Source organism: Nycticebus coucang, chromosome 1 (assembly GCF_027406575.1).
Source record: "Nycticebus coucang isolate mNycCou1 chromosome 1, mNycCou1.pri, whole genome shotgun sequence".
NCBI classification, from domain to species: domain Eukaryota; kingdom Metazoa; phylum Chordata; class Mammalia; order Primates; family Lorisidae; genus Nycticebus; species Nycticebus coucang.
The window spans coordinates 8,864,275-8,891,220 of NC_069780.1; the positions used below are offsets into that span (position 1 = coordinate 8,864,275).

The 26,946-nt window shown below is 41.0% G+C and overlaps 2 protein-coding genes across 9 annotated transcripts in view; one reads left to right on the plus strand and one right to left on the minus strand.

Annotated features, from left to right (window-relative positions):
- BMP2K (BMP2 inducible kinase) overlaps positions 1-6,771 on the plus strand; it is a 145,151-nt gene extending 138,380 nt beyond the window's left edge. For all 3 annotated transcript variants that reach the window (XM_053591169.1, XM_053591255.1, XM_053591333.1), the window contains one exon: positions 653-6,771. In XM_053591169.1, coding sequence (XP_053447144.1) covers positions 653-2,088 — 1,436 coding nt within the window. In that variant the 3' untranslated portion in view covers positions 2,089-6,771. The remainder of the gene's footprint in view (positions 1-652) is intronic.
- The window catches only part of PAQR3 (progestin and adipoQ receptor family member 3), a 34,728-nt gene continuing 9,714 nt past the window's right edge, over positions 1,933-26,946 (minus strand). The window contains exons 3-8 of one of the 6 annotated variants that reach the window (XR_008380167.1): positions 24,785-24,940; positions 20,001-20,198; positions 17,233-17,323; positions 11,545-11,693; positions 9,044-9,162; positions 1,933-2,118 (exon numbers count right to left, since the gene is read on the minus strand). Coding sequence is in view for 5 of the 6 variants with exons in the window: in XM_053591443.1 (XP_053447418.1) it covers positions 16,128-16,312; positions 17,233-17,323; positions 20,001-20,198; positions 24,785-24,940 (630 nt within the window). In the remaining variant the exon portion in view is untranslated. The other 5 variants (XM_053591637.1, XM_053591708.1, XM_053591566.1 and 2 more) reach the window with 5 other exon arrangements.

A 26,946-nucleotide genomic window follows, 5' to 3' on the forward strand; every position in this document is an offset into this window, starting at 1 on the left:
GTAATGCCGAGTGGTACAGGTATTATAAAGGGAGATATGTCCTGTAGGGAAGGCAGGTGTCCTTGGCACAGTCTCAGGTCACTGTCTGCTCTTCAGCTTTGATCAGGCTCTGAGGGAGATACCTGTGCAGACCCACCTCAGAGATACTGGTTGACAAAAAATGAAATGCTGATTAAAAAAAAATAGTGAAACTTGTAACTAAGCTGACAAGCTATTCATTTTTGTTGATTTCTGAGAAAATTATACAGTTGAGTTGAAATATAAATAGAAGGCTGTGTGGTGAATGTGGCATCTGAGCTTTCAGACTCAGCTGAATGATCTTATTTTGATTGTAGGGAAAAAGTAGATTGCTTATCTACTATATTCAGGTTCATATTCTGGGTGTTAAAAATAAAATTTAGCTCTCAGGGAAAGTCTGTGATTAGGAGGTAGTGTGTAGGGTCCAGGGATGAGTGAGTCTGTCTGCATTAAGACTTAACCATTTAGTTGAGGACGAGTGCATTTTCAAAGGCCAGTGACAGAATTGACAACATTATTTTTTCCTTCATTTGAGCCATTTGTAATGCCATGTGATAATATACATTAACATTTAGTGTAAATGGATTTTTGAAATGCATCAAAATGCTGTAATAATTTTTCTTTGAACCTGCAGGTTCTCCTGAAAAGAAAGTTGAACATTCATCCTTGAATCAAGAAAACAGCACTGCAAAACATACCAAGAATGGAAGGGAAAGTGCAGTATCTAAAGATCAGCAGACTAGGAAGAAACCCTCGGAGAATTCATCAGGACGGGGTCACATTCAGAAGAAGAAGGATGAATCTGAGAGTGATTTTGAATCAGATCCTCCTTCTCCTAAGAGCAGTGAAGAGGAAGAGCAAGAGGATGAAGAAATTCTTCAGGGAGAACAAGGAGATTTTAATGATGATGATACTGAACCAGAAAATCTGGGTCACAGGCCTCTGCTCATGGATTCCGAGGACGAGGAAGACGAGAAACACAGCTCTGATTCGGATTATGAGCAGGCGAAAGCAAAGTACAGTGACGCGAGACCTGTCTACAGGGACACCCCTGGCAGTGGACCAACCCAGGATCCCAGGACAACACTCCTCACCCCAACACCCTTGCCCTCTGATGTTGGGGTAGAGACTCCCAGACAAGAGGAGTTTGATGTGTTTGGCGCCGTCCCCTTCTTCGCAGTGCATGCTCAACTGTCCCAGCAGGGAGAGAATGAAAAGAATCTTCCTCCACAGAGGTTTCCCGCCATGGGACTTGAGCAAGAAGAGTTTGATGTGTTCACAAAGGCCCCCTTTAGCAGGAAGGTGGACGTGCTGGACTGCCGTGCGGGGGGCTCGGAGGCACGTACAATCCCTAGTTGTCCCAAAAGTGTAGACATATTTGGCTCCACTCCATTTCAGCCCTTTCCCACGTCAACACGTAAAAGTGAAAGCAGTGAGGACCTTTTTGGTCTTGTGCCCTTTGAAGAAATAACTGGGAATCAGCAGCAAAAAGTCAAACAGCGCAGCTTACAGAAGCTGTCCTCTCGCCAGAGGCGCACGAAGCAAGACACGTCCAAGAGCAACGGGAAGCGGCATCACGGCACGCCAACCAGCGCGAAGAAGGCTCTGAAGCCGGCCTACCGCACTCCCGAGAGGGCGCGCAGGCACAAGAGGGTGGGCCGCCGAGACTCTCAAAGCAGCAACGAATTTTTAACCATCTCGGACTCCAAGGAGAACATTAGCGTTGCGCTGACTGATGGGAAAGACAGAGGGAATGTTCTACAACCCGAGGAGAGTCTGTTGGATCCCTTTGGCGCCAAGCCCTTCCATCCGCCAGACCTGCCACGGCACCCTTCCCTTCAGGGCCTGAGTGACATCCGTGCGGATCACAACACTGTCCTGCCTGGCCGGCCGAGACAGAATTCACTACATGGGTCATTCCATAGTACAGATGCATTGAAAATGGATGATTTTGGTGCCGTGCCCTTTACAGAACTTGTGGTGCAAAGCATCACTCCACATCAGTCCCAACAGTCCCAACCAGTTGAATTAGACCCATTTGGTGCTGCTCCATTTCCTTCTAAACAGTAGATACTTCTGACGGATTCTTGGCATTAACTCCTGTTTCAAAAAAGTATGAATAGTTTTATGAATTTGAAAGAAATTTTATTTGTATAGCTCTTTATATTGTTCATTCTTAAACGTCAATCAGAATAGGTGATTTTAAAATAAACCAAATAGAAAAAGGAAGTATCTCTACAGGGTAGTAACTCGATGCCTTTTCCAAGCAGGAGAAAGGGGAGCTCAAATGCCAACTCGGACCCAGGGTTTCTGCTGCTGACATCACAGCGCAGAAATCCAGGAGCCTGAGAGCACACGGCACCTTTCTAGGGCTGTAGCCAGAGAAGGGGCAGGAAAACTACTGTTGCTTTTGATACTGGAGCGTCACTTTTGGGTCCAGGCTCATTCTACATCTACATTTAAAACTAGGGTTATTTGTACACAGCACAGGTTGTGTTTGTGAATTTTTTTTAAGGTCTCTTCTAACATCCACACAGTCAAAAACAATCTAGTTCTCTTAAAGAATTGGAAAATTATTTTCTGCAGTGTACAGAGATTTCAGTCAGTACACCTTTCTCTACAAAGCAGAGCCAGAGGGCGGCGCCTGTGGCTCAGTCGGTAGGGTGCCGGCCCCATGTGCCGAGGGTGGCGGGTTCAAACCCAGCCCCAGCCAAACTGCAACAAAAAAATAGCCGTGCGTTGTGGCGGGTGCCTGTAGTCCCAGCTGCTCGGGAGGCTGAGGCAAGAGAATCGCCTAAGCCCAAGAGTTAGAGGTTGCTGTGAGCCGTGTGACGCCACGGCACTCTACCGAGGGCGGTACAGTGAGACTCTGTCTCTACCAAAAAACAAAAAAAAACAAAAAAAAAACAAAGCAGAGCCAGAAGTAACTGACTATTGTGCCTAAAACTTTTCATTTTTAAAAACAAGTGCCATTAATATGTAATATCTAATGATAAGTATATGAGATAATGCATATATTAGTTCCATTTAGCCATCCTCATGTATACGTATTTCCAAACATGCTGTACGTGATAAACACATGCAATTTTTGTCAGTTAAAACAAATCTAAAAAAAATAGAATGACTACATAGAAGCCTAGAACAAAACATAATGACTTTTTAAAAATGTAAAAGAAAAAAAATATGGAAGAAAAAAATTCAGTATTTTAGAAACTTTATGCTCTGGTTGTGAATGGCTTCTTGTCCAAAATTTTTATTAACATCCCTAATAAAGCAGATAATTAGAAAAATGGGAGTGAGGACAAGGGTAAGAAATTTTTTTTCAGGAGAAAAGCATGTAGCTGAAACCCTGAAATGTAATACATTTTGTGAAATCATGTTGTGTTTAATAATGTACCTATTAAATCTCCACCTTCACCACATACTCCCCAATTCGTAACAAGTTATTTTAATTTTTATTAGGTGTGGAGGGTGGAGTAGTGTTAATAAAGTACACAGAACAGTGAAACCCACAAAGCCTTAGAGGCAGGACTCATGCATCTTGGGGCAAGTTCCCCTGGCCTGGTATGCCGGGTCTGAGCGCAGATGTGAGGGGCTGTGCCATGAAGGCCGCCATCTCGCCCCTGCTAGCTGAATGTCTGTACCGAAAAGAATCCAGCTGCCAAATTGCCTTTCTCTTTTAAATACCACAAATCCTAATTACAAACTTGAGATTTTATAGAAATTGTGTGTTATGATAAACATAACATATGAATTAATGTGAATAAATTTTCTGTGTGTCCTGTGTCTATATTTTAGGTTAAAATCAACTGTCCTTTGCTATCAGATTAACATTTGGAAGTTTCTAGGTCTGTTAAAGCAATTTACAAAAAGGGGCAGAAACTTTTATCATCTGGCATTCTTTTTAATTGTTATATTTTAAATTAACTTTTTTAACGCGTATTTTATTAGTAGTCTCATTAGAATCTCTTAATCCTAGTGCCCCAGTGGGATAAGCTATTTGCCTATTTCATAGTTCAGAATTTGGAAAGAAGCAAAGTGTCTATAACTAAACTATTCTTAATGCTTTTAATTTTACACGCTAAATATGATATAAATTGGAAGCAATATGTGAATTACAGTGTAGCAGAGGCAGACAAAGCATTACATTACAACTTGGAGTTATACTTTCATTAGGTGAACTGCACCAATTACTTATCCTTGTGCCAAAGGCAGATCCTACGTTTGCACCTTTTTCTTTGTGATGCTCAGGTTGGTTGATACTGCTAATGCAAATGTTTGCGTCCATGTTCCTCTTAAAACTTTACAAAATAGGTGCAAGTGATTCTTTTAAAAGTGAAGAGTTTATTACACGTAGTAAATTCACAAACTACAGTAGGTTTGTATCAGACAGAAAAATTTACTTTTTAAAGCAAATCTTGTTTTCTGATATGTACAGAATGTTTTTCTGATTTTTTAGTCCTTGGTCTTTGCCAGAGCTCATGAGTTTCATCATTTACAAGGGGTAATGGATGAACTAATATGGTCTCCTCTGGATATACACGTGAAATGCCTAGAGTTTTACAATACACTGAATAATGCTAAATGATTCAGACACTGATGTAGACCTTTTGGCTTACAAAGTTAGATAAATTCTTAAAAAACAACCAACGGATTTTCCTTTTTCTCGATTGTAGCTCAGAGGAAAGACTTGGATTCAACTGGGATTGTGTTGAAGTAGAGGCGTTTTCCCAAGGAGGATAGACTCACATTTTCTGTTTTCAATCATTGCCTCCCACCATCATGGTCAAGGTGTTGGTTACTGCACACAAGGGACAGGAAGGGGATTCTCTTATGAGTATTATGAGAACAAAGCTCCCCAGGCCTGTGAAGGCACTGAGCACAGCCCATGGCACACAGCACTCAGTAACATTTGGCTCTATTATGGAATGGTCCAATTTTGGATCAAGGAAAAGTTGAAAAAATTATTTTCGTAATATTTGGTGTCCCCTGTGCTTCATTACAATATAGTCATAGCTCTAAACCTGTTACACTTGAACATCACTAAGGGAAGTAAAATATTATGAAGGTAGCAAAAATCTGAGGCCAAAGTTGTTTCCTAACAGCTTTAATAATGCTTGCTGACTTTACATAATTTAAAAAATGGACCATTTGCTTAATTATTTCAATATTTTTACTTCAGTAAAATGTTAGTATCAAAAAGATCAGCTTTTTGTGGCACTGAAGAATGTATTTGCTAAGACACAAAAATTGGTTGGTATATAATAGATACATGAAGTGGATGAGGAAAGGTGATAGGATGGATGAAAATTTAACTGGCTAGAATATTTATTTGGAAGTGTAATTCTCTCCCCAATACCCCACTTGCTGTGTATGTGTGTATTTGGGCATAGTCAGGAAATTATGTGGATTTGCAGATAGACACAGCTTGCTGTGCTGCCCTGTCCGTTGCTGAACTGTGCAGCCTGTTGTCTTCGTGGAGGACACGAAGGTGGGCCACTCTGCTGTGCTGACCTGCACCAGGCAGAGCGGTCTCTCACTGTGCTGACCTGCACCAGGCAGAGCGGTCTCTCACTGTGCTGACCTGCACCAGGCAGAGCGGTCTCTCACTGTGCTGACCTGCACCAGGCAGAGCGGTCTCTCACTGTGCTGACCTGCACCAGGCAGAGCGGTCTCTCACTGTGCTGACCTGCACCAGGCAGAGCGGTCTCTCACTGTGCTGACCTGCACCAGGCAGAGCGGTCTCTCACTGTGCTGACCTGCACCAGGCAGAGCGGTCTCTCACTGTGCTGACCTGCACCAGGCAGAGCGGTCTCTCACTGTGCTGACCTGCACCAGGCAGAGCGGTCTCTCACTGTGCTGACCTGCACCAGGCAGAGCGGTCTCTCACTGTGCTGACCTGCACCAGGCAGAGCGGTCTCTCACTGTGCTGACCTGCACCAGGCAGAGCGGTCTCTCACTGTGCTGACCTGCACCAGGCAGAGCGGTCTCTCACTGTGCTGACCTGCACCAGGCAGAGTGGTCTCTCACTGTGCAGTTTCTCTGCTTGGTTTCTTTCAGGTTTTGGTACTTCATGCAACCACTGTTAGGAGGTACAAGTATTTTTAATATCACTATTTCTGAAGAGTTTGGGTACATTTACTTTAATAAATATTTAGAACGTGCAGTGAACTTTTTCTACTTTTTAGCACAAGTCTTTTATCACTTTAGGTCCAATTATTGAGTTGACAGTCTACTGTGAGAATAAGATGACTTATCTACTGTGAGAATAACATAAATGAATAGTTTATTTGAAAAGTTTTATACTCAGTGGTGTTTTATATATTAAGATAAAAATATATACACATATGCATGCATTTATCACATCTCTCTACCGTGAGGTAATGTGAATTTTTAGAAAATGGAATTGCAACTACAATCATGTCTAAAAGAACAATTTACTCCTAGGGAGAGTTTACAAAAGCCACTAAAAGAATAAGGTAGATGAAAATACAAAGGTTCATCATTTGGGGTTATTTTTATTTTAAAGTTTATAGTGCTCCTTCTGAAAGAGAATTATTTTTATTACTATGCTCTTCTGCAGTTGGAGTCATCTAACAGAAGTGGATGGAACCTACTTTTCAATTGCTGGCAAACAGCTTTAAGTGCACTTTGATTACACTTCTATTTTTTGTAAAACTTGAATTTTCTGAGGCCTTTTATGTACCACTAAGCAAATAACTTTAACCTTTAAACTGAATTTACATCATTATTATATTTCTAATTGTTCTAAAACATACTTGTTAAAGTAACTTCAGTCCTCTAATATAGCTGGGAAACTGTCATGAGATAGAATCAGTTGCCTTTCCCATATCTAATTAAGCACTAACAGATTTTATTATTTTATTGCTTTTTCTTTTTGACTGAATTCTATCCCTGATTCACTATGTTTGAAATTTATTTTCTTACTGTATATATCAAACCTATTGTTTTAATAATCTGCTTTCTTTAGGATGCAATAAATCCCAAATGGATTACATATACTTTATAATCAGAAACTTCTGAATTTTTCATTACTTATTAAAAGTTTTGGATGGAAACTACTATTTGGCTCTTTTGTTCATACCACAGATGTTAAGCTCCTGCTAGTGGGAGAGAGAAATGGGCGACGTTAGATCCCTGTTCTTAAGGAGCTCACAGTTTAGGATTGAGGTAAGAAACTCCATTTGACCTAGAATTTTCGTAATAAGAGCACTTACAATTTTTGTAACAACAGCCCTCTTCAGTGACTGTAATTACTGATAGGTCAGCAAGGCAAAAACTCAGGTTCTGAAGTGCCTTCTCAACCTGTTCTGCAGTTTTTGCATTATGTGTAACTTAAGGATTAGTAACATCTTTGGTTGAATAAAATACTGGTTATTGATTTGCTTAAATAACATTTTAATCCTTGATTATGTCAGAAAAGAGGTTTTAATACCTTAAAGAGAAAACCTATTTGTTGGACTGAGGGACTAAACTTGGCATCAAGGCGTCACTACTATCTTATTACGTATTATTCCACAAACCAGTGGGGTAACAGACCGGTAGCCTGTGGAAAGATTCATTTTATTTGTAAATGTTACTACTGTAAGTAGTAATATATCTAAAGTTATACAGGAAAATAGGGCTTTGTGTCTTTTTTAATGAATGGTATAAGGCAGCAAAATATTACAAAGGATTAGAAAGTTTCATCAAAAAATAGATGGCGGACAACGCCTGTGGCTCAGTGAGTAGGGTGCCGGCCCTATATACTGAGGATGGTGGGTTTGGACCCGGACCCGGCCAAACTGTAAAAAAATAGACGGGTGTTGTGGCGGGTGCCTACAGTCCCAGCTGCTTGGGAGGCTGAGGCAAGAGAATCGCCTAAGCCCAAGAGCTGGAGGTTGCTGTGAGCTGAAATGCTATAGCACTCTACTGAGGGCGACAAATTGAGACTGTCTTTAAAAACAAAACAAAACAAAAACAGTTTGCATCTGGGAGGCCTCAGGCTACTCAGGAGTTCCAGACCAGCCTGAACAAGAGGAAGACCCCCATCTCTACTAAAAATAGAAAAATTAGCCTTGTGTTGTGGCAGGTGCCTATAGTTCCAACTACTCGGGTGGCTGAGGCAAGTAAGATCCCTTGAGCATACTGTGAGCTATGATACTATGGCACTCTACCCAGGCCCAGGGTAACAGAGTGAGAAAGACTCTGTCTCAATAAAAAAAAAAAAGAAAAAAAACAGTTTGCTACGTATCACTGTTCAAATGTAGTTAACTTCTTTAGAGACAATATATGCTATAATTTGAGCTATTTATTTTGAAAAACAAATCCTTTTTTTTTTTTTTTTTTTGTGATTTTTGGCCAGGGCTGGGCTTGAACCTGCCACCTCCGGCATATGGGGCCGGCGCCCTACCCCTTTGAGCCACAGGTGCTACCCTGAAAAACAAATCCTTTTTAAAGAAAGCCATATCATGTAGTTAATACTCATACTGAAGGCATGAGCTTTCAAAGTTATGTTATAGCATATTAAAAAAGATAGTTCAGATGGTTGGCGCAATTGAGATTACATGCATGTTAGATAGCATTTTGATACCAGATTTATGAGAGGACTAGAACCCTGTTAGCTGTACCCGCATTTCGGCCCTTTAAGGATGGAGGCTCACTTTTCACAAGAGACTCCCACTGTTATTCACCTCTGTATTCCAAAAGTGTTTTCTTAGAGGCAGTGTCAGTTCTGGATTGCTCACTGCTTGGGAAATGTGGCACAACATTTCAGGGGCCTTGGTCCTCAATAGCATCTATACCTCTTTTCAGTTATTGTGATGATGCATGCAAAAGACATGTCTGTCTGTCCCCTAATGGCTGAACTGATTCTTCCACACACTTTGGCAAGGGTGGAATTACCAGAAATGCTGATTTCAGGTGGATATGCACCTACTTGGCTCAGCAGGTGGCAGGAATCCAAGAGACAGGCTTTGCCCCTTGACATTTAACACAGGGCAAAGTGTGTATATCTGGTAGGTACCTGCCAAATGGAGAGCTGTGCGGCGTTACGCCAGTCAGTCACAATCTTCACAGCAGATACTCTGTCCGGTGGGATGCCGTAAGATGTGACATATACTCCCTGAATCTTCATTCCTGATTCTAAAATATGAGTTTAAAGCTGTTACGTATTATAAAGAAGGACAAGCAGTACTTAAGACATTTAGTAAGCCCAGTTTATTTATATAATATGTATTTTGCCATGCAGCTCACTGAATTGCGCTCTGTATAATAACAAAAAGACAAGCACTGTCTTGCTATTTGAAAATGCTTTATATAGAAAGGTAATTGTTTCTTAAATGAGTTAACTACAACCCTATAAAGCACTAGACAATTTGAAACAGCCATAGGTAATTTTAAAACGTACTTATAAAGTTTGTAGGCAAAGAGCTTTATAGTTTACACATTGGTAAAATTAAAACAGTCTTTTCCAGTAGTGTAACTGGATAGTATACTTTCATTTTAATAAATCTATAAAAACAAAAATAACTTAAATATACATTACAAGGCTCAGATTTATAGGCAATTTTAAAATATTTTAATGTTAACAATATCTTAAAAATTTTACCAGTAGTGCTGTGCACACAGTAGGTGGTCATTAAATGCTGACATACAGAAGTGTTTATAGTTGACAGCAATCCACATTCATTCATTCCCTACTTTACAGTAAATGTATCATAGTAAATAAAAGAGAGGATAGCTTTCTTATAATATTTAACATTTTTATAAGAAGCCGAAATGTTTACATAGAACAATTCTCCCTCTAGTCAGATTCCGAATGCCTTTTAAATTCAAAGAAACCATCATAACCACACTCTCCCCTCTTTTTAACTTAATTACAACTACTCAGTGTTATTTTGTTTGGCCAAAATGACAGATTACCTATTTTAAAGCTACATATCATGTAGCCCTAGAAGGGATGTTTTAGGGGAAATACATCCTACTATATTGTAGAACCAAAATATTCTATCACTTAGCATATGGATCAAGTTTATGGCCTTATAAAATAGCCACTTCAAAGTAGTATTCCATCATAACAATGGGTATGGCTGAGCATACTAGCATGGGGAATTTATGTTCCAAAACCACTACATTGGAAAGAAAAACAATATTTTACAGTTATAAACTGAGGCACAATTAACTTTGCCTAATATATGTACAAAGGCAGTTTGGGAATGAGTTTCATCATCAATCAACATTTTTCTCATACTTAGTAATTCTACTATTCTGAAAATATACCAGTATTTAAAATGGCTCACATCAACTCATTAAGAAATTTGGGTAATATTTTATTTTCCATTAAACCATGTACGTTTTTATAAATGTCTCCTTTAAGGGATTTAATTTATGCATATGAAAAGACTAGAGGATAAGAGTTACACTGTATGTTAGGGCAGTGAGATCTATTTTTTTAAGTATATACAATAAAGAGCAAGTTTAATGCTTCAGGTCCAAATATTAGATGAGGTGTTTATCAATACTGAGTCATCAATGGAATGCTGGCACATGCATAAATGAGGGCTAGAGTGCAGATGCGTAAGCACATCATCGAATGGGGCCTCTGCATGACTGTGCTCTAAGGCTTAAGGTTCATTTCAGGGTCTAGGCGGCAGTCTAGATTCTATGGACTTGAAAGTAGCACCCAAACCCCCATCAGGAAATTCAGGACTGCAAATTCAGAGAGGCAAAAGGTCCTTCAGAATTTTAGAATCAAAAACTTTCTACAATCCGTTCACAAGAATTCAGCATTTATATGAAATTAATCTCTGAAGTTAAAATGTTTAGATGGCCAGTGATTCGGTTATTAGACCACAAAATCTGTCAACTAATGGTGTAGTTTACAAACTGCCTCCCCTCTGACAGAAAATGGCAATGCAAGTCCTTCTCCTCTTCTCAATACCGCTCAATAGAAATGTAATGTTTTTATTCTGACAAACTAAAATACCCAGTGTTTCTAGGGAAAAGAGAACCCATAGCTAAAGAAAGTAATATCTTAAATGCCAGTGTCTCATAAACCATGTATTTAAAGTACAGTGATCATTCAAAATCACCATCCTAGCTTGTATTAAGCATTGACGGTAACTACCCTTGCCTTTGATTAGGCACTTAAACTTGGTATTTACTGAAAATATCTCCCAGTAATCACACAGGATGACTCCATTTTCTAATGGAGATGAGCCCTTCCTAAGGAAATTAAGCTGGTGTTAAGTAAAATTAATCTTATTTCTACACTAGTTTCACACTCATTGTTATTCAGATGTTTCTTATGATCATCAACTAATTTTCTGTACAAGCAGCAAATTAGTAGTTTTAAGGGCCTGTAAAGCAGTTAATACTATAGATCCCCAAATACACATTTTCCATTTTTATAAAGCATTACTCATGACAAGAGGAAACAAGAAAAACTGATGGGAGCCTTACAAATAGTGGGGTACACAACTCCCCCCTTATATATTGCTTAACAACTGAGTCCAGCGGCCGTACCTGAATTCACAAGTGTGAAACGTGGTCAGGACAAGGCTTGCTGTGTCTGTACTGCAAGACGTACACTGTTGACTGATGCCACCAATACAACATCACCACTGCAAGGACATGCCAGATCTGGTGGCTGGATCCCAGGTAGTTTAGTTGTCCTGGAAGGGAAAATAGAAAGTAATCTTAATTGTAGTATGTTCATATAAGAAGAAAAATGTATTTCTATCTCTGGCCTTGGAAGTATGGCTTAGCAACAGACAACCTTCAGTAGTCTCCAAGTACCTGGAGACAGACTGAAGATTAATTCAGAACCAAATTTTTTGTTAAGTGGATCCGTTCACAGGTGAACTTTAGGAATCCTAAGTGTGTTTTCAAAATTAAATTTCAGAAATTTGACATTTTGTCTCCCATGTCTCAACTCATGATTGGAGGAATGAAAAGAAAATTTTATGACCAAGTGATGAACCTGTGAGAAGCAGGCGCACTACTATGTTTAATTGTGAGAAGCGGGTGCCCTACTGTGTTTAGATGTGAGAAGCGGGTGCACTACTGTGTTTAGATGTGAGAAGCGGGCGCTCTATTGTGTTTAGATGTGAGAAGCGGGCGCTCTATTGTGTTTAGATGTGAGAAGCGGGCGCTCTACTGTTTTAGATGTGAGAAGCGGGTGCTCTACTGTGTTTGGATGTGAGAAGCGGGCGCACTACAGTGTTTAGATGTGAGAAGCGGGCGCTCTACTGTGTTTACATGTGAGAAGCGGGCGCGCTACTGTGTTTGATGTGAGAAGCGGGCGCTCTACTGTGTTTAGATGTGAGAAGCGGGCGCTCTACTGTGTTTAGATGTGAGAAGCGGGCGCACTACTGTGTTTAGATGTGAGAAGCGGGCGCTCTACTGTGTTTAGATGTGAGAAGCGGGCGCTCTACTGTGTTTGATGTGAGAAGCGGGCGCTCTACTGTGTTTACATGTGAGAAGCGGGCGCACTACTGTGTTTAGATGTGAGAAGCGGGCGCTCTACTGTGTTTAGATGTGAGAAGCGGGCGCTCTACTGTGTTTAGATGTGAGAAGCGGGCGCACTACTGTGTTTAGATGTGAGAAGCGGGCGCTCTACTGTGTTTAGATGTGAGAAGCGGGCGCTCTACTGTGTTTGATGTGAGAAGCGGGCGCTCTACTGTGTTTACATGTGAGAAGCGGGCGCACTACTGTGTTTAGATGTGAGAAGCGGGCGCTCTACTGTGTTTAGATGTGAGAAGCGGGCACTCTACTGTGTTTGATGTGAGAAGCGGGCGCTCTACTGTGTTTGATGTGAGAAGCGGGCGCTCTACTGTGTTTACATGTGAGAAGCGGGTGCACTACTGTGTTTAGATGTGAGAAGCGGGCGCTCTACTGTGTTTAGATGTGAGAAGCGGGCGCTCTACTGTGTTTGATGTGAGAAGCGGGCGCACTACTGTGTTTAGATGTGAGAAGTGGGCGCTCTACTGTGTTTGATGTGAGAAGCGGGCGCACTACTGTGTTTAGATGTGAGGAGCGGGTGCTCTACTGTGTTTAGATGTGAGAAGCGGGCGCTCTACTGTGTTTGATGTGAGAAGCGGGCGCACTACTGTGTTTAGATGTGAGAAGTGGGCGCTCTACTGTGTTTAGATGTGAGAAGCGGGCGCTCTACTGTGTTTAATGTGAGAAGCGGGCGCTCTACTGTGTTTAGATGTGAGAAGCGGGCGCTCTACTGTGTTTGGATGTGAGAAGCGGGCGCTCTACTGTGTTTAGATGTGAGAAGCGGGCGCTCTACTGTGTTTAGATGTGAGAAGCGGGCGCTCTACTGTGTTTAGATGTGAGAAGCGGGCGCTCTACTGTGTTTGATGTGAGAAGCGGGCGCTCTACTGTGTTTAGATGTGAGAAGCGGGTGCTCTACTGTGTTTAGATGTGAGAAGCGGGCGCTCTACTGTTTAGATGTGAGAAGCGGGCGTTCTACTGTGTTTAGATGTGAGAAGCGGGCGCTCTACTGTTTAGATGTGAGAAGCGGGCGCTCTACTGTGTTTAGATGTGAGAAGCGGGCGCTCTACTGTTTAGATGTGAGAAGCGGGCGCACTACTGTGTTTAGACGTGAGAAGCGGGCGCTCTACTGTTTAGATGTGAGAAGCGGGCGCACTACTGTGTTTAGATGTGAGAAGCGGGCGCTCTACTGTGTTTAGATGTGAGAAGCGGGCGCTCTACTGTTTAGATGTGAGAAGCGGGCGCACTACTGTGTTTAGATGTGAGAAGCGGGCGCTCTACTGTGTTTAGATGTGAGAAGCGGGCGCTCTACTGTTTAGATGTGAGAAGCGGGCGCACTACTGTGTTTAGATGTGAGAAGCGGGCGCACTACTGTGTTTAGATGTGAGAAGCGGGCGCTCTACTGTTTAGATGTGAGAAGCGGGCGCACTACTGTGTTTAGATGTGAGAAGCGGGCGCTCTACTGTGTTTAGATGTGAGAAGCGGGCGCACTACTGTGTTTGGATGTGAGAAGCGGGCGCACTACTGTGTTTAGATGTGAAACTGCTAGAAGCAGGTGCAAGGAGAAAACCCAGACCTGAATCATTTGTCTTTGACTAATGGAATAATCTGCAAAATGTAGTAAGTAATGAGATAATTAGTTGATTAGTTCATATATAACTTCAGAGAATTTAATTTCTCTTTGTGGTTAAATGTCACATTCCAAGATTAAATAACACGCAGAAAACTTCTTGATCATTCTCAGTAAATAAAAAAATATAGAAGTATAGCAGTTTATATGTAAATAACTTAATGGTCCTCCCATGGGGATGTAATGTTAATATTCTTTATTCTCTCGTTTCTTAGTGTGAATAAGTACAGTACCACAGAGTTTACAGTTTAAGTCGACAAGAGTCTCTCTGTGTGGGTTCCTGGCTTCTTCTGTGTGTGCCATGGGCCCTTCTGATAGTTTAGTGAAGGCTACAGATTCATTTTTAAAAAGAATTACAAAGAAAATTGACATCTTGTAATAACAAACAGATAAGCACTCCACTTCACCTATGGACACTGAGGGGACAAACTTATCAATCATCATTTTTTTGTTTATGTATTTATGTATGTATTTATTACTATTATTTTTTTGAGACTGAGTCTCACTTTGTCACCTTTGGCAGAGTGCTGTGACATCACAGCTCACAGCAAACTCAACATCTTGGGCTCAAGAGATTCGCTTCCCTCAGCCTCCCAAGTAGCTGGGACTGTAGGTGCCTGCCACAATGCCTGGCTGTTTTTTAGAGACAGAGTCTCACTCTGGCTCAGGCTGGTCTCGAACCTGTGAGCTCAGGCAATCCAATTGCCTTGGCCTCCCAAGTGCTGAAGTTACAGGCATGAGCCACCGCACCTGGCTGTTGTTTATGTATTTAAAATCCAACCTGAGCTGAATGAAACTTTTAGTTTTTTGGATTTTTTTTTTTGGCCAAGGCTGGGTTTGAACCTGCTACCTCTGATATATGAGGCCAGCGCCCTACTCCTTGAGTCACAGGCACCACCTAAAACTTTCAGTTTAAAATTTTTTTTGTTTCCCAGTCTTAAGTATCTACATTGTCCACACTTCTCTTGGTAGCCAGGTCATACATGAGAACTGGCTGGAGAAGTTTCTAAGGCTTTCATGCAGGAACAGCTGAGGCTACTTCTCACTTCTCACCAAGACACTTCTGCTCTTACAGCCTCCATCTCTCCAGTGCAGTCATGCACCCGCTCTCAACCACACACTGCTGATGGGCACATCTCACGTCAAGTGCATCCTGGGAAAGGTTAAGTGACATAACTATTCCTGGGCATCCTATGTTAGACAGCTGGTAACTCCTGATTTGAGTTATGTTACAGTCTAAAACGCATGGTGATAATCATACATTGTGGAGAATTTTCATGGTTCAATTTTGTATTTGTTTATTACAAAGAAAAACCAGGATTTTTATAAGAATTAGTAATAAAGTGATATAAAATATATTTTACAAACATGTTTTCTGAAGAAAATTCTGCCTCTGGCTAAAGATGTGTGGTCTTCAATTCAGGGCACATCCTGGATATGTTCCCAAACCCTAAGGTTGCACTCAGGTTCTCCTTTGTGCTCCCCTTTTCTCATTTAAGGGTCAGTGGTGAGAAGCCAAGGGCAGAGAGAAGGGCCTGCAGACCTGTACTGTGCCTGCCCTCCAGGCCAGGAAGCCCTTTCTTCCTCCCCAGAAGATGTGGTGAGTGGTACAACCTGCTCCTGATTCACATGGAAGTCACTGCTAACCCATGATGAAAAGGGGGGTGGGGGGCAAGTCTGTAATTTGGAATTAAACAGCCCTGACTTTTGGTCCTCCAAACTAAAAAAAAGAAAAAAAATCACTGTTTTATGTACTCTAAATGTTATTCCTGACAAGCCAAAACATACCTTGGATTTGCACATTCTGTCCTTCGCTAAGCCAGGTATTTCTCTTCTAAGACGGGGCTGAGGGGCACCATCAGCATAATTGCTGTCGTTCATTCTTAACTACTTGCTAGGATGGTGTCAGGTGTCTCATATGTAATTTGTCATCTAATCCTCACAAGGTCCCCAGGAGAAAAGGTAGTATCTCCATGTTTCAGATAGGAAACTGGAGCTGGGAGCTTAAGTAACTTACATAGCTTCTGCAGCCAGTAAGTGGAATTTGAATCCAAGTGGTCTGATCCCAGAGCTGATGCTCCAAATCAAGCAAATGTGTGTTCTGGAGAACATCACTCAGGTCACCCAGTGTACCGTAGTTATTTCCCATCAGATTTTTTCTCCCTGGATTGAAGAACAGAGAAATCTATCCCTCTTGAGTGACTAGCTTAATATCTTGGAAACATAAAGACTCTTAACTTTTATTATTTTCATGCTAGCACTGGGTGTCAGGAGGTTGACAGGCAGATTTGTGGCCTTTGTTTTGCAGAAACGTATGATGTACACACCATGAAACAATCCTACACCTGGCTTCTTCATCATCCATCTCATATTATCTTTTGTCTCTCTTCTTCCCTTCTTACTTTATGTATCTCTCCATATGTAAATTACTTTTTAAGAACCAGCTGGTGGGTGGCACCTGTGGCTCAGTCAGTAGGGCGCCGGCCCCATATACTGAGGGTGGCGGGTTCAAACCCGGCCCCGGCCAAACTGCAACCAAAAAATAGCCGGGTGTTGTAGTGGGCGCCTGTAGTCCCAGCTACTCGGGAGGCTGAGGCAGGAGAATCGCGTAAGCCCAAGAGTTAGAGGTTGCTGTGAGCTGTGTGAGGCCACGGCACTCTACCGAGGGCCATAAAGTGAGACTCTGTCTCTACAAAAAAAAAAAAGACAAAAAAAAAAAAAAAAAAAAAAAGAACCAGCTGGTATATAAAGAGGTAAATGGTAGATGATGATCAGTGTTCCACTTTAAAAAAACCAAAACAGTGGCAGGCAGGCAGAGGACTCCCAGAGTCCAGCACACCAGCTATGTAACTAGTTCATAATGTAAAATAGCCGGAACTCCACCCACTGAACATATGAATTAAATACTGAGGGAAAGGAAAAGTTTATGAAAGTTAAAGTTTCTAGATAGCATCTGGGAATAGAAGAACCATTCCATAATCAATAATACTGAAGAATAAATCTAGGTTTTGATGCTGTGAAGCATGTACCTTGAGCATATATTTAGAATAATACTACAAAACTACTATAAAAAAGATACTTACCTGGAAAGTATCGTTCTGGGACTTTGGAAATGTAGAATAGGAAAGCAAGAAGAGCAATCATATACATCACAATTACACGGGGTGCAAAGTCCTGCAAAGCAAAATACGTTTTTTCAGAGATCTTCCAACTGTTACCTAATTCCCAAATTATTATCAATTTAATACTGGAATTTAAGAATCTTAAATCAGAATCGTTTTGCAGCTCATCTCTAGTAACACAAACCTTGCTCTCAAAATTGTAGGAATGCAGTCTGCCAGATAAAAGCACACTGCAGGGTGCCAACCTGCAGCTGCAGGAAGACTTGTTTTGCTTATCTGTGGTGTTGGATATCACGAGAAGTATGCATAGACCTTTTTTATTGCTCATCAGCTTTCCTTAGTGTTTTTGTAGTTAATGTGGCCCTAGACAACTCTTATTCTTCCAATGTGCAGCACAGGAAAAAAGAAAGGTTAGACGCCCCTGCTAGGGGGTAGGCTACCAAAGGAGCTGGAGCTTTAGCACTGCATAGGTTCTGAGGGCCCTAACTCCATCTGCCATGGAAGTGTGCTGTGGCGGGTAGAGTGCTTGTGGAAATGGAGGGACCAGTTGAATAAGCAAAGACATGAAGACCAGGGACTCGTGGTTGGAAGAGATCTAAGCAATCCTCCCCAATACAGAAATCTGTTCCAACATCACAGGTAAATCCTTGGAATTCTATTATATGAAGTCTCATTGCTGGCATTATATTGGAAAGGTTTTCCCAGCCCTAAGAAAATCAGCTAGCAATCTTAGTCATATTGTTCCTAATTCTGATTATAAACCTAACTTACAAAGAACCCATTTAAGAAATAAAGACAAATTATTTCTGTTTCTCCTTTAAATATCTGAGAATTAACATGGCCCAAACTAAGTCCTATATTCTTCCATCTTTAGTTAAGTACCTCCCTTCCCATCTTTTTTTTTTGCAGTTTTTTTTTTGCCGGGGCTGGGCTTGAACCTGCCACCTCCAGCATATGGGGCTGGCACCCTACTCCTTTGAGCCACAGGTGCTGCCCCCTTCCCATCTTTTTAAACAAGAGCTTATCAGAGAATTTCTCTGAAAGTTTTCTTTTGCTTCCTCACTGGAATGATCTGTGAAGATATTAGAATTCCATCTTTGAGAACTACTAATTTTCTATGAGAATTCCGTCTTTCAGAACTACTAGTTTTCTAAGCTGTATTTTTGTTTTAAAATGAGATTATTCCCATTTATTTCCCGAAATTTTTATAAATTCCACTGACTTAATGAGGTTTGTTGTTTTTTTCCCTTATAAGCTTAAAGGGGATGCCCACAATATCTAAAAGTTTTGATCACTTCTTTATCAACAGTTTATTCATTTATGGTTAGAATTAAATCTACCATGGGAGTTCTCCATTCTATTTTCTTTACTTATTTTTAGGGAATCAAAATTATCAGAAAGATGATGTCCCTCATTACTTTATCTCACCTTTTTCCCAATTTCCTAATTTATGAAGTAAACCTCACCCTGTTCTCAAAATGCTAAGTGGCCGGGCTCATTGTTTGCTTCATTCCCCCACTGAGTTCCCTTCTAGTGGAATCTCCAAGAGCTTCCCACCAGGAATCGCCAACTTTATGCAAGTGAAATTAAGTCCAGTAATGGTCTCTGAGACCTCTGATTCTTTTGAATAAAGATCTCAAAAAAGAATCATTAAATTGGATTCTTTTCAATAAAATCTTCCTCTGTAAAGTCCCACATTCCACACAAAGGTCCCACTGTCACAAATATATATGATTTTTGCTGGATTTCTTGGCCCATTTACTCATGTTAAAAATTCAGAAGTTTACTCTGTAGTGTAGAAAAGCATTTCTATGCGGATCTCTAAGAGCGTAAGTCTTAATTTTTCTCTTCTTAAGAATCCTTTGCTCTCACTGAGGTTCTTCCCAGGGCACATCATCTGTTCTCCATAATAACTGACTACAGTATATTTTTTTGATAGGCTGAATATGCCTCCTTGGCTCCAGCTGCCAATACATTCTTTATTACTAGTCTCAGACTCTGGCTTAAATTCCAGACCCTATCTCTATCTTTATATCCCACAGATATTTCAAAAAATCCTTCCCAGACCCCATTCCCTGCTGCAAATATCGACTGCTCTTATTTCCATACTTGTGCTGTTCAGCATTATCACTGACCCAGCATACAAAGCTAGAACTCTGGAGTCCTCCTCCACAGATAAGGACTTTCCACACTAAAGGCTACCTGAAAGAGAATTAGTAATGTGTTATTTTACAGAAAGACATTAAAAAAAAACCCCAACAAGCTCGGCGCTTATAGCTCTGTGAGTAGGGCGCCAGCTACATACACCGAGGCTGGCAGGCTCAAGCATGGCCCAGGCCTGCTAAACGACAATGACAACTGCAACAAAATATAGCTGGGCACTGTGGCAGGCACCTGTAGTCCCAGCTACTTAGGAAGCTGAGGCAAGAGAATAGCTTAAGCCCAAGAGTTTGAGGTTGCTGTGAGCTGTGACCCTACAGCACTCTACTGAGGGCGACACAGTGAGACCCTGTGTCAAAAATAAAATACCTCCAACAATCAGACTTTAACTCCACTTCTGCAAGATATACTTTTTTTAAATAATTGTGAAAATTATGGCAGCAATATGAAATTATAAATATGCTCTGAAAATGACAAAGACTCACCTGCTAGGACTGATTACAGGCCTTATTCATCCATAAAGAATAAAATGGAAAGAAAAAAATGGAGAAAAAATAATCTCAGCCTACCTGTACAATAGGAGCACCAATTCCTCCATTAAGCCAAACCCAATGGAGGGTAGGTATCACTCCATATCCCGAAACAGAGCAAAATATGATAGAACGCAGCCTCTGCCATTGCTGAGTGAGGTAATTGGGATGAATCTGTGCAAAGAACACTGCCAGGATCAGAGCAAGCACTGTGACCAAGTACACTTGACGCCAGTACTAGAAGGAAAGGAAACCCAATGTTAATTTTGTCGTTAACCATCAGAGAAAGGAAAGTGTAATTCTGGCTTCTTCTATATTATGCATTCCAAACTCTATTTACTTGGTATTTTCATTTCCAAACAAGATTGTCTCCCCTCCTTAAAAAAAAAGTGTGTTCCATACAGCTTTCAGGTCTCTTAGGAAGACAAACCAAGTTGGGGCCAGCACCTTTGGCTCAGTGGGTAAGGCACTGGCCCCATATACTGAGGGTGGAGGGTTCAAACCCAACCCTGGCCAAACGGCAACAAAAAAAATAGCCAGGTGTTGTGGCGGGCGCTGTAGTCCCAGCTTCTTGGGAGGCTGAGGCAAGAGAATCGCCCAAGCCCAGGAGTTGGAGGTTGCTGTGAGCCGTGTGACGCCACGGCACTCTACCCAGGATGACAGACTTTGTCTCTACAAAAAATAAAAAAAAGAGAGAGACCACCTTTCTTTACGCAAAAGCATTTTCTGAGTTCCAGTTATATGTCAGGCAGAGTTTAAGTCCTGTAGAAACAAAGATGACTGTGACATGGACTCTCCTACTGGGCGAGGTCACAGACTATGGAAGGGGAAGAGGTGTAAAAACATGATGATTATCAAATTATTGAGTACTGTACCTGAGTTACAACCAGAACACTGTAGAAGCACAGGAGACAGAGCAGTTAACTTTACCCCAGATGACTAAAAAATGCTTCACGGAGGAGATGGCATCAAAGCTAGGTCTTGAGAAATATGGAAGTAAGATTTTGTGAGAGGGAGATCTGAAGGAAAAGAACAAAACACCCAGGGAAAAGGAAGGCGTCTAGAGAGGAGAGGAGGCGAGTGTGCTCTCAGGCCAAACATTCTGAACCGTACCGTGTTGGTACGGGAGGAACAGGGTTCTTTAAGGACGGAATGACATGTTTGTTTTTCAAACTGACTTCATTAGAAAGTAACTATGACATCAGTGTAGGAAAGAAAAAGGTGATGGGGATCTAGCTAGGAAGGCATTAGTTTATTTTATTTATTTATTTATTTTATTTTTTTGTAGAGACAGAGTCTCACTTTATGGCCCTCGGGTAGAGTGCCGTGGCCTCACACAGCTCACAGCAACCTCCAGCTCCTGGGCTTCAGCGATTCTCTTGCCTCAGCCTCCCGAGTAGCTGGGACTACAGGCGCCCGCCACAACGCCCGGCTATTTTTTTGTTGCAGTTCAGCCAGGGCCGGGTTTGAACCCACCACCCTCAGTATATGGGGCCGGCGCCGCCTGGAAGGCATTAGTTTAGTTTATTCAAGAGAAGAGAAAATGGGGGCTTGGACTCCTACCTTGCATAAGGTGGAAGATTCAGAAGTCTCATGGGCTGAGTGGACGTGTGAGGGGCAGGAAAAGAAGGCGCGACTGTGTCTAGCGTGAAACAGCACATAAAGGGCCCCCGTCAGTGGAGCAAAGGAGCAAAGTGGTCCGGGTTTGTGCATGCATAGCAGGAAAAGAGGACAGGAGCATGGAAAAGCATTCATTTTAAAACATATTAAGTTTGAAGCACTTAAGGGATATTTAGATTTTTAAATGAGCACTTGAAAAGCTGGTCTTAAACTCAAAAGTGACCACCACGTAAGATAAGATGAAAGAGTTCGGGCTTCAGGACTGGTGCTGGACTCTTAACTCCCTTACACGACACGTCAGACTGGCCGTTCAGGTGTGGGCCCAAATGAACACTCTGCTGGGTCATGGGCCCTGAGTTTTCAGTCTCATTTTGAAAATAGCTGTGTTCCTTAAAAGGTAAAGAGTCTTCTATGGCTCTATACTAACTGAATATTAGGAAATGATTAGAAAACAGAAAAAAGAAAAGCAATTTTTCCTTTACATGATCATTGACTGTAGTTCCCTTTTAAATCTTTCTTGGACTTGTAGTTTTTCTGGTAAGAGATTTACAAAAAATGCCTCATTGTAACGTTTTTGAAAAGGCAAACAGAAAACTGTTTCAGGAAAAGTAAGGAGTAAGATAAGCAAAACATTCAAATATCACATGACTGCACTCACAAGCTACTCTTTATCAACATATTCCCTCTAACATTTTTAAAATGTGAATCGTTTCACGGAAAATGAATATGTTATAAAACCTCAGCAGACATGAACAGTTCACCACTAAAATCAATTTACAATAAGGTTAACTGCATTACAAAACTCAACACATACCAATAATGTCTGTTATCTAACACACTGTATTTTGTATCTCTTGGCATTGCAGTAGTCAAATAGGACTTGAGTATTGCAATTTTAGTGCAGTTTTTTCCTTTCTTAAAAAGCGTATACTTTTTTTTGGCACCCTCTGTATATTTAATTTTATGTTTATGTTCCCAAGTGACTAGGTCTAAAAAGCAAATGACTCACAATTAATAATGCTTTTACCCATTCAAATTTATGAATTTTCTCTTTACTAGTTTTACATATTCAAGTATGTTGGCAATTTTCTCTGTTACTGTGTAGAAACCAAGATCATATTTAAGAATCTCAAATCGTTTAAGAAAGCCTATCCTTCAACCCATCTTCCCAAGAAGCAAAAGAAGGGAACTGGCTTGGAGCCCCTGTGCTATGGTAGTGCTGGGGCGGAAAGGCTCTCCTTGTCAACAGGACAACTAGCTAGTAGGCATTCTGTTCCTGAGAAGCTCAGTCCTGGCTCTGAAAGAGTGACAACCAAAGGACAAAAGGAAAAATGAAAGAGTATGGCAAGAAAGCAGGAAACAATGTTGAATGGTATGAATATTTTATTAGAATAATACTATTTATACTGATCAATGTACGTGGGATATCTTTTTTTTTGTCTCCTTCATTTTTTGTTAAATGCTGTTTTATAGTTTTTTAGTGAATAGATCTTTAATTTTGTTGGTCAGATTTATTCCTAAGAACTTTAGGAATTGGGCGGCGCCTGTGGCTCAAGGGGTAGGGCACCGGTCCCATATGCCGGAGGTGGTGGGTTCAAACCTAGCCCTGGCCAAAAACCAAAAAAAAAAAAAAAAAGAATTTTAGGAATTATTATTATGCTATTTTATATAGCATGTTCTTTATTTATATGTTTTTCATTTCCTTTTTAAATAATCCATTGCTTTTTTATAAAAACATCTCATTTTTTATATTAATTTGCATCCTTGTTTATACTTAATTTTTTATTAGTTCTAATCAGTTTTGTGCAATGTTTAGATTTTTTATGCATAAGATTATATCATTTGCAGAAACAAACTTCTTTTCCAGTTCAGATAATTTTTATTTCTTATTATTGCTTAATTTCTCCAAAAACCTTTCATCTTTTTATGTCAAAATATGTTGGAAGAAAAATGGTTTTGGTTCTGTGTATCAATTTATAATGCATGAGTCAGGGTAATACATGTGTCCAATACTCAGATTTTATTCACTGTATCCAGTAAGTTGGCTTTTTTGCTCATCCCTTCCCCACACTCCACTTTTGTTTCCACTGAGTTTTACATCTCTGTGCACATGTGTTCACTGATTAGATCCAATTTCATAAGTACACATGGATGGTTTTTCATTCTTAAGATAATGCAGTAAAAATTGTGGTTACTAGTTCCATGCAAAAAAAAAAAAGAAAGAAAGAAAGAAAGAAAAGAAAAAAGCAGGCAGGAAGAGAAGAGAGGAGGGTGGAAGGAGACTTTCTGAACGGGATAGTTGCAGCTGTATTGAGCCCAGGGGATGCACTTTGCCTTCTTGGCTGGAACATGGTGACTGAATAGGTTATTCCATAAGGTGTAGCTGCCAACATTTTTAGGTCAGGAAGTATTCTCTGATCATAATGCCAAAAAATGCTGCTTTGCACAAGGCAAAAACTGCTTTTGTGACCATAGGGACAGAAAGCAGAGTTGATCCAGAACTCAGAAAAGACATGTCACGTAACTGTTGAAGACACTGCTATCCATCCAGGCCTACCTCCAAATATAAGCCTGAGGACAAGAATATATATTTCTTATAGAAGACTATGGGTCAATAGATTCACAGATACACCTTTCTTTATTTTTTCACTGAGAAAGTAAAGGATAAGAAGGAACTAGGGAACAGTAGCCAACTTCATAATTTCATCAAGAGCTAACTTTGTTAGAGGGGTGCCTGTGGTCAAAGGAGTAGGGCGCCAGCCCCATAAACTGGAGGTGGCAGATTCAAACCCAGCCCCGGTCAGAAACTGCAAGAAAAAAAAAAAGCAAAAAACAAGAGCTAACTTTGTTTAACTTTAATTCTATAAACACAAAAATAAAAGACATATAATGTTCCAATCTGAGGAACCATGTAGCCACATATGGATTTAGTAGAAACATTAATAACAATATCTATATTAAGTTTCAGAAAATAACTTTATATATATATAGTCTTTCAATGGAAAATTAGCAGAATAATTATGGAACTGATAATAGGCATCAGAGATCACAGGGCCTTTTTGAAAAATGAGTTTATGCCTACACAAGACTCTTCTGCTTATTCTGTAAGTTAATCATATACTTATTCAGAAATTCAAAGGAACTATGGCAAGAAAACCCAAGGCTTATATGAGATAGAATGTAAAATGTTTCAAACTACTTACATTATTACAATAAAATGCGTAAAATACTCCCGAGACATAACAGCCCAGTATTCCAATAGAAATTCCTGCATAATCTAACGCCATCCATCTTCGACACGTTTTTTCTGACCGATGGCAAGAAAAAAGGTGATAGCCCACAGAGCAAAGCATACAAACCTATGGAGAATAAAAACAAACATCTCTTAACAAAGTGAAACAAAAAGAAATGAAGGAAACTCATGTGTGATGTTCAGAGAAGTGGTTCCATAAAAGGCGAAGCTTTCAAAGGCAGCCTCCCTGGGTGGCCTCTAGCTGGCTCTGTGCCTCACCGGAGGCATGCCCCATTGTGTCTAAGAGCCCCAACTCTCTCGAGGGCAAAATAGGGATGACAATCATAGAGAAGGAAAATTAAAATGACAGCTATTTTATAATATGACTGTTATAAATGAAGAGCACAATAATGGGAAAATTATACAACGCGTGTTTTACACTTGATACTTATTTTGTTCCATGAATGAGTTTACTTTTAGAAAGTATTTACTAGGGCGGTGCCTGTGGCTCACTAGGGCGGTGCCTGTGGCTCAGTGGGTAAGGCGCCGGCCCCATATACCGAGGGTGGCGAGTTCAAACCCGGCCCCGGCTGAACTGCAACCAAAAAATAGCCGGGCGTTGTGCGGGCGCCTGTAGTCCCAGCTACTCGGGAGGCTGAGGCAAGAGAATCACTTAAGCCCAGGAGTTGGAGGTTGCTGTGAGCTGTGTGATGCCACGGCACTCTACCCGAGGGCGGTACAGTGAGACTCTGTCTCTACAAAAAAAAAAAAAAAATTAACATAAGGTGGCACCTGTGGTTCAGTGGGTAGGGCTCCGGCCCCAGATACTGAGGGTGGTTAGTTCGAACCCGGCCCCAGACAAACTGCAACAAAAAAATAGCTGGGCATTGTGGCGGGTGCCTGTAGTCCCAGCTACTCGGGAGGCTGAGGCAAGAGAATTGCCTAAGCCCAGGAATTGGAGGTTGCTGTGAGCTGTGACGCCACAGCACTCTACTGAGGGCCATAAAGTGAGACTCTGTCTCTAAAAAAACAAAAAAAATTAACATAGAAAATATGATGTGGAAAAGATAAGCCTGTCCCATGCAACTTCCCAGAGGTAGCCACTGATAACATGAGCTATGCGTCCTTCCAGATATTTTCAATGCACATGTCCAACGCCTGTGGTACAGAAGTGTATACACATGCATGCACAGTAAATGCATAGTTTTTTTTTTTTGAAGCAGTCTCATTCTGTCACCTAAGCTGGAGGTGCAGTGCATTACAGCAGCTCACTGCAACCTCAAACTCGAGCTCAGGCAGTCCTTCCCCCTTAGCCTCTCACATAGCTGGGACTACAGGTGCCCACCACAACACCTGATTTTAAAAGTTGTTTTTTTTTTTTTTTAGGCAGAGTCTGACTTTGTTGCCCCTTGGTAGAGTACCGTGATACCACAGCTCCCAGTAACCTCAAACTCTTGGGCTTAAGTGATCCTCCTGCCTCAGCCTCCCGAGTAGCTGGGACTACAGGTGCCCACCACAACACCTGGCTATTTTTTTTTTTTTTTCTTTAGAGATAAGGTCTTGCTCTGGCTCAGGCTGGTCTCAAACTCATTAACTCAGGTGATCCATCCACATCAGCATCACAGAGTGCTAAGATTACAGGTGTGAGCCACTCCACCTGGCCTCTAAAGTTTTTTTTAAAGATGTGTTGCCCCAGGCTGATCTCAAACTTCTAACCTAAAGTGATCCTCCTATCTCAGCCTCCCAAATTGCTAGGATTATATGTGTGAGCCACACTGCCTGGGCTATATACATATTTTTTATTTGTCAAATAGAATCTCACTATATATTCTGTTACACAATTTCTTTTTTTCACTTAAGAGTTTTCATGTCTGTATGAGATTCATTGTATAGAGTACTTCTAAGTTCTAAGATAAACACAGCTTCTTTATTTCTAAGAAACAATCATGACTTGCTGACTATAAAGTTGCCAAAGTGAGAGCAAAGCTAATCTGATCCACTCAGCTGCTCTGATGATTGATAAGCCTTCTTTTGCAGAACTCCTTCCAGCTATTAAACACCTGCCACCTGCCTCTACTCTGGAGATTTTTCAAAATCAAATGAACATATAATGCAGAGAAGTCCTTTAGGAAA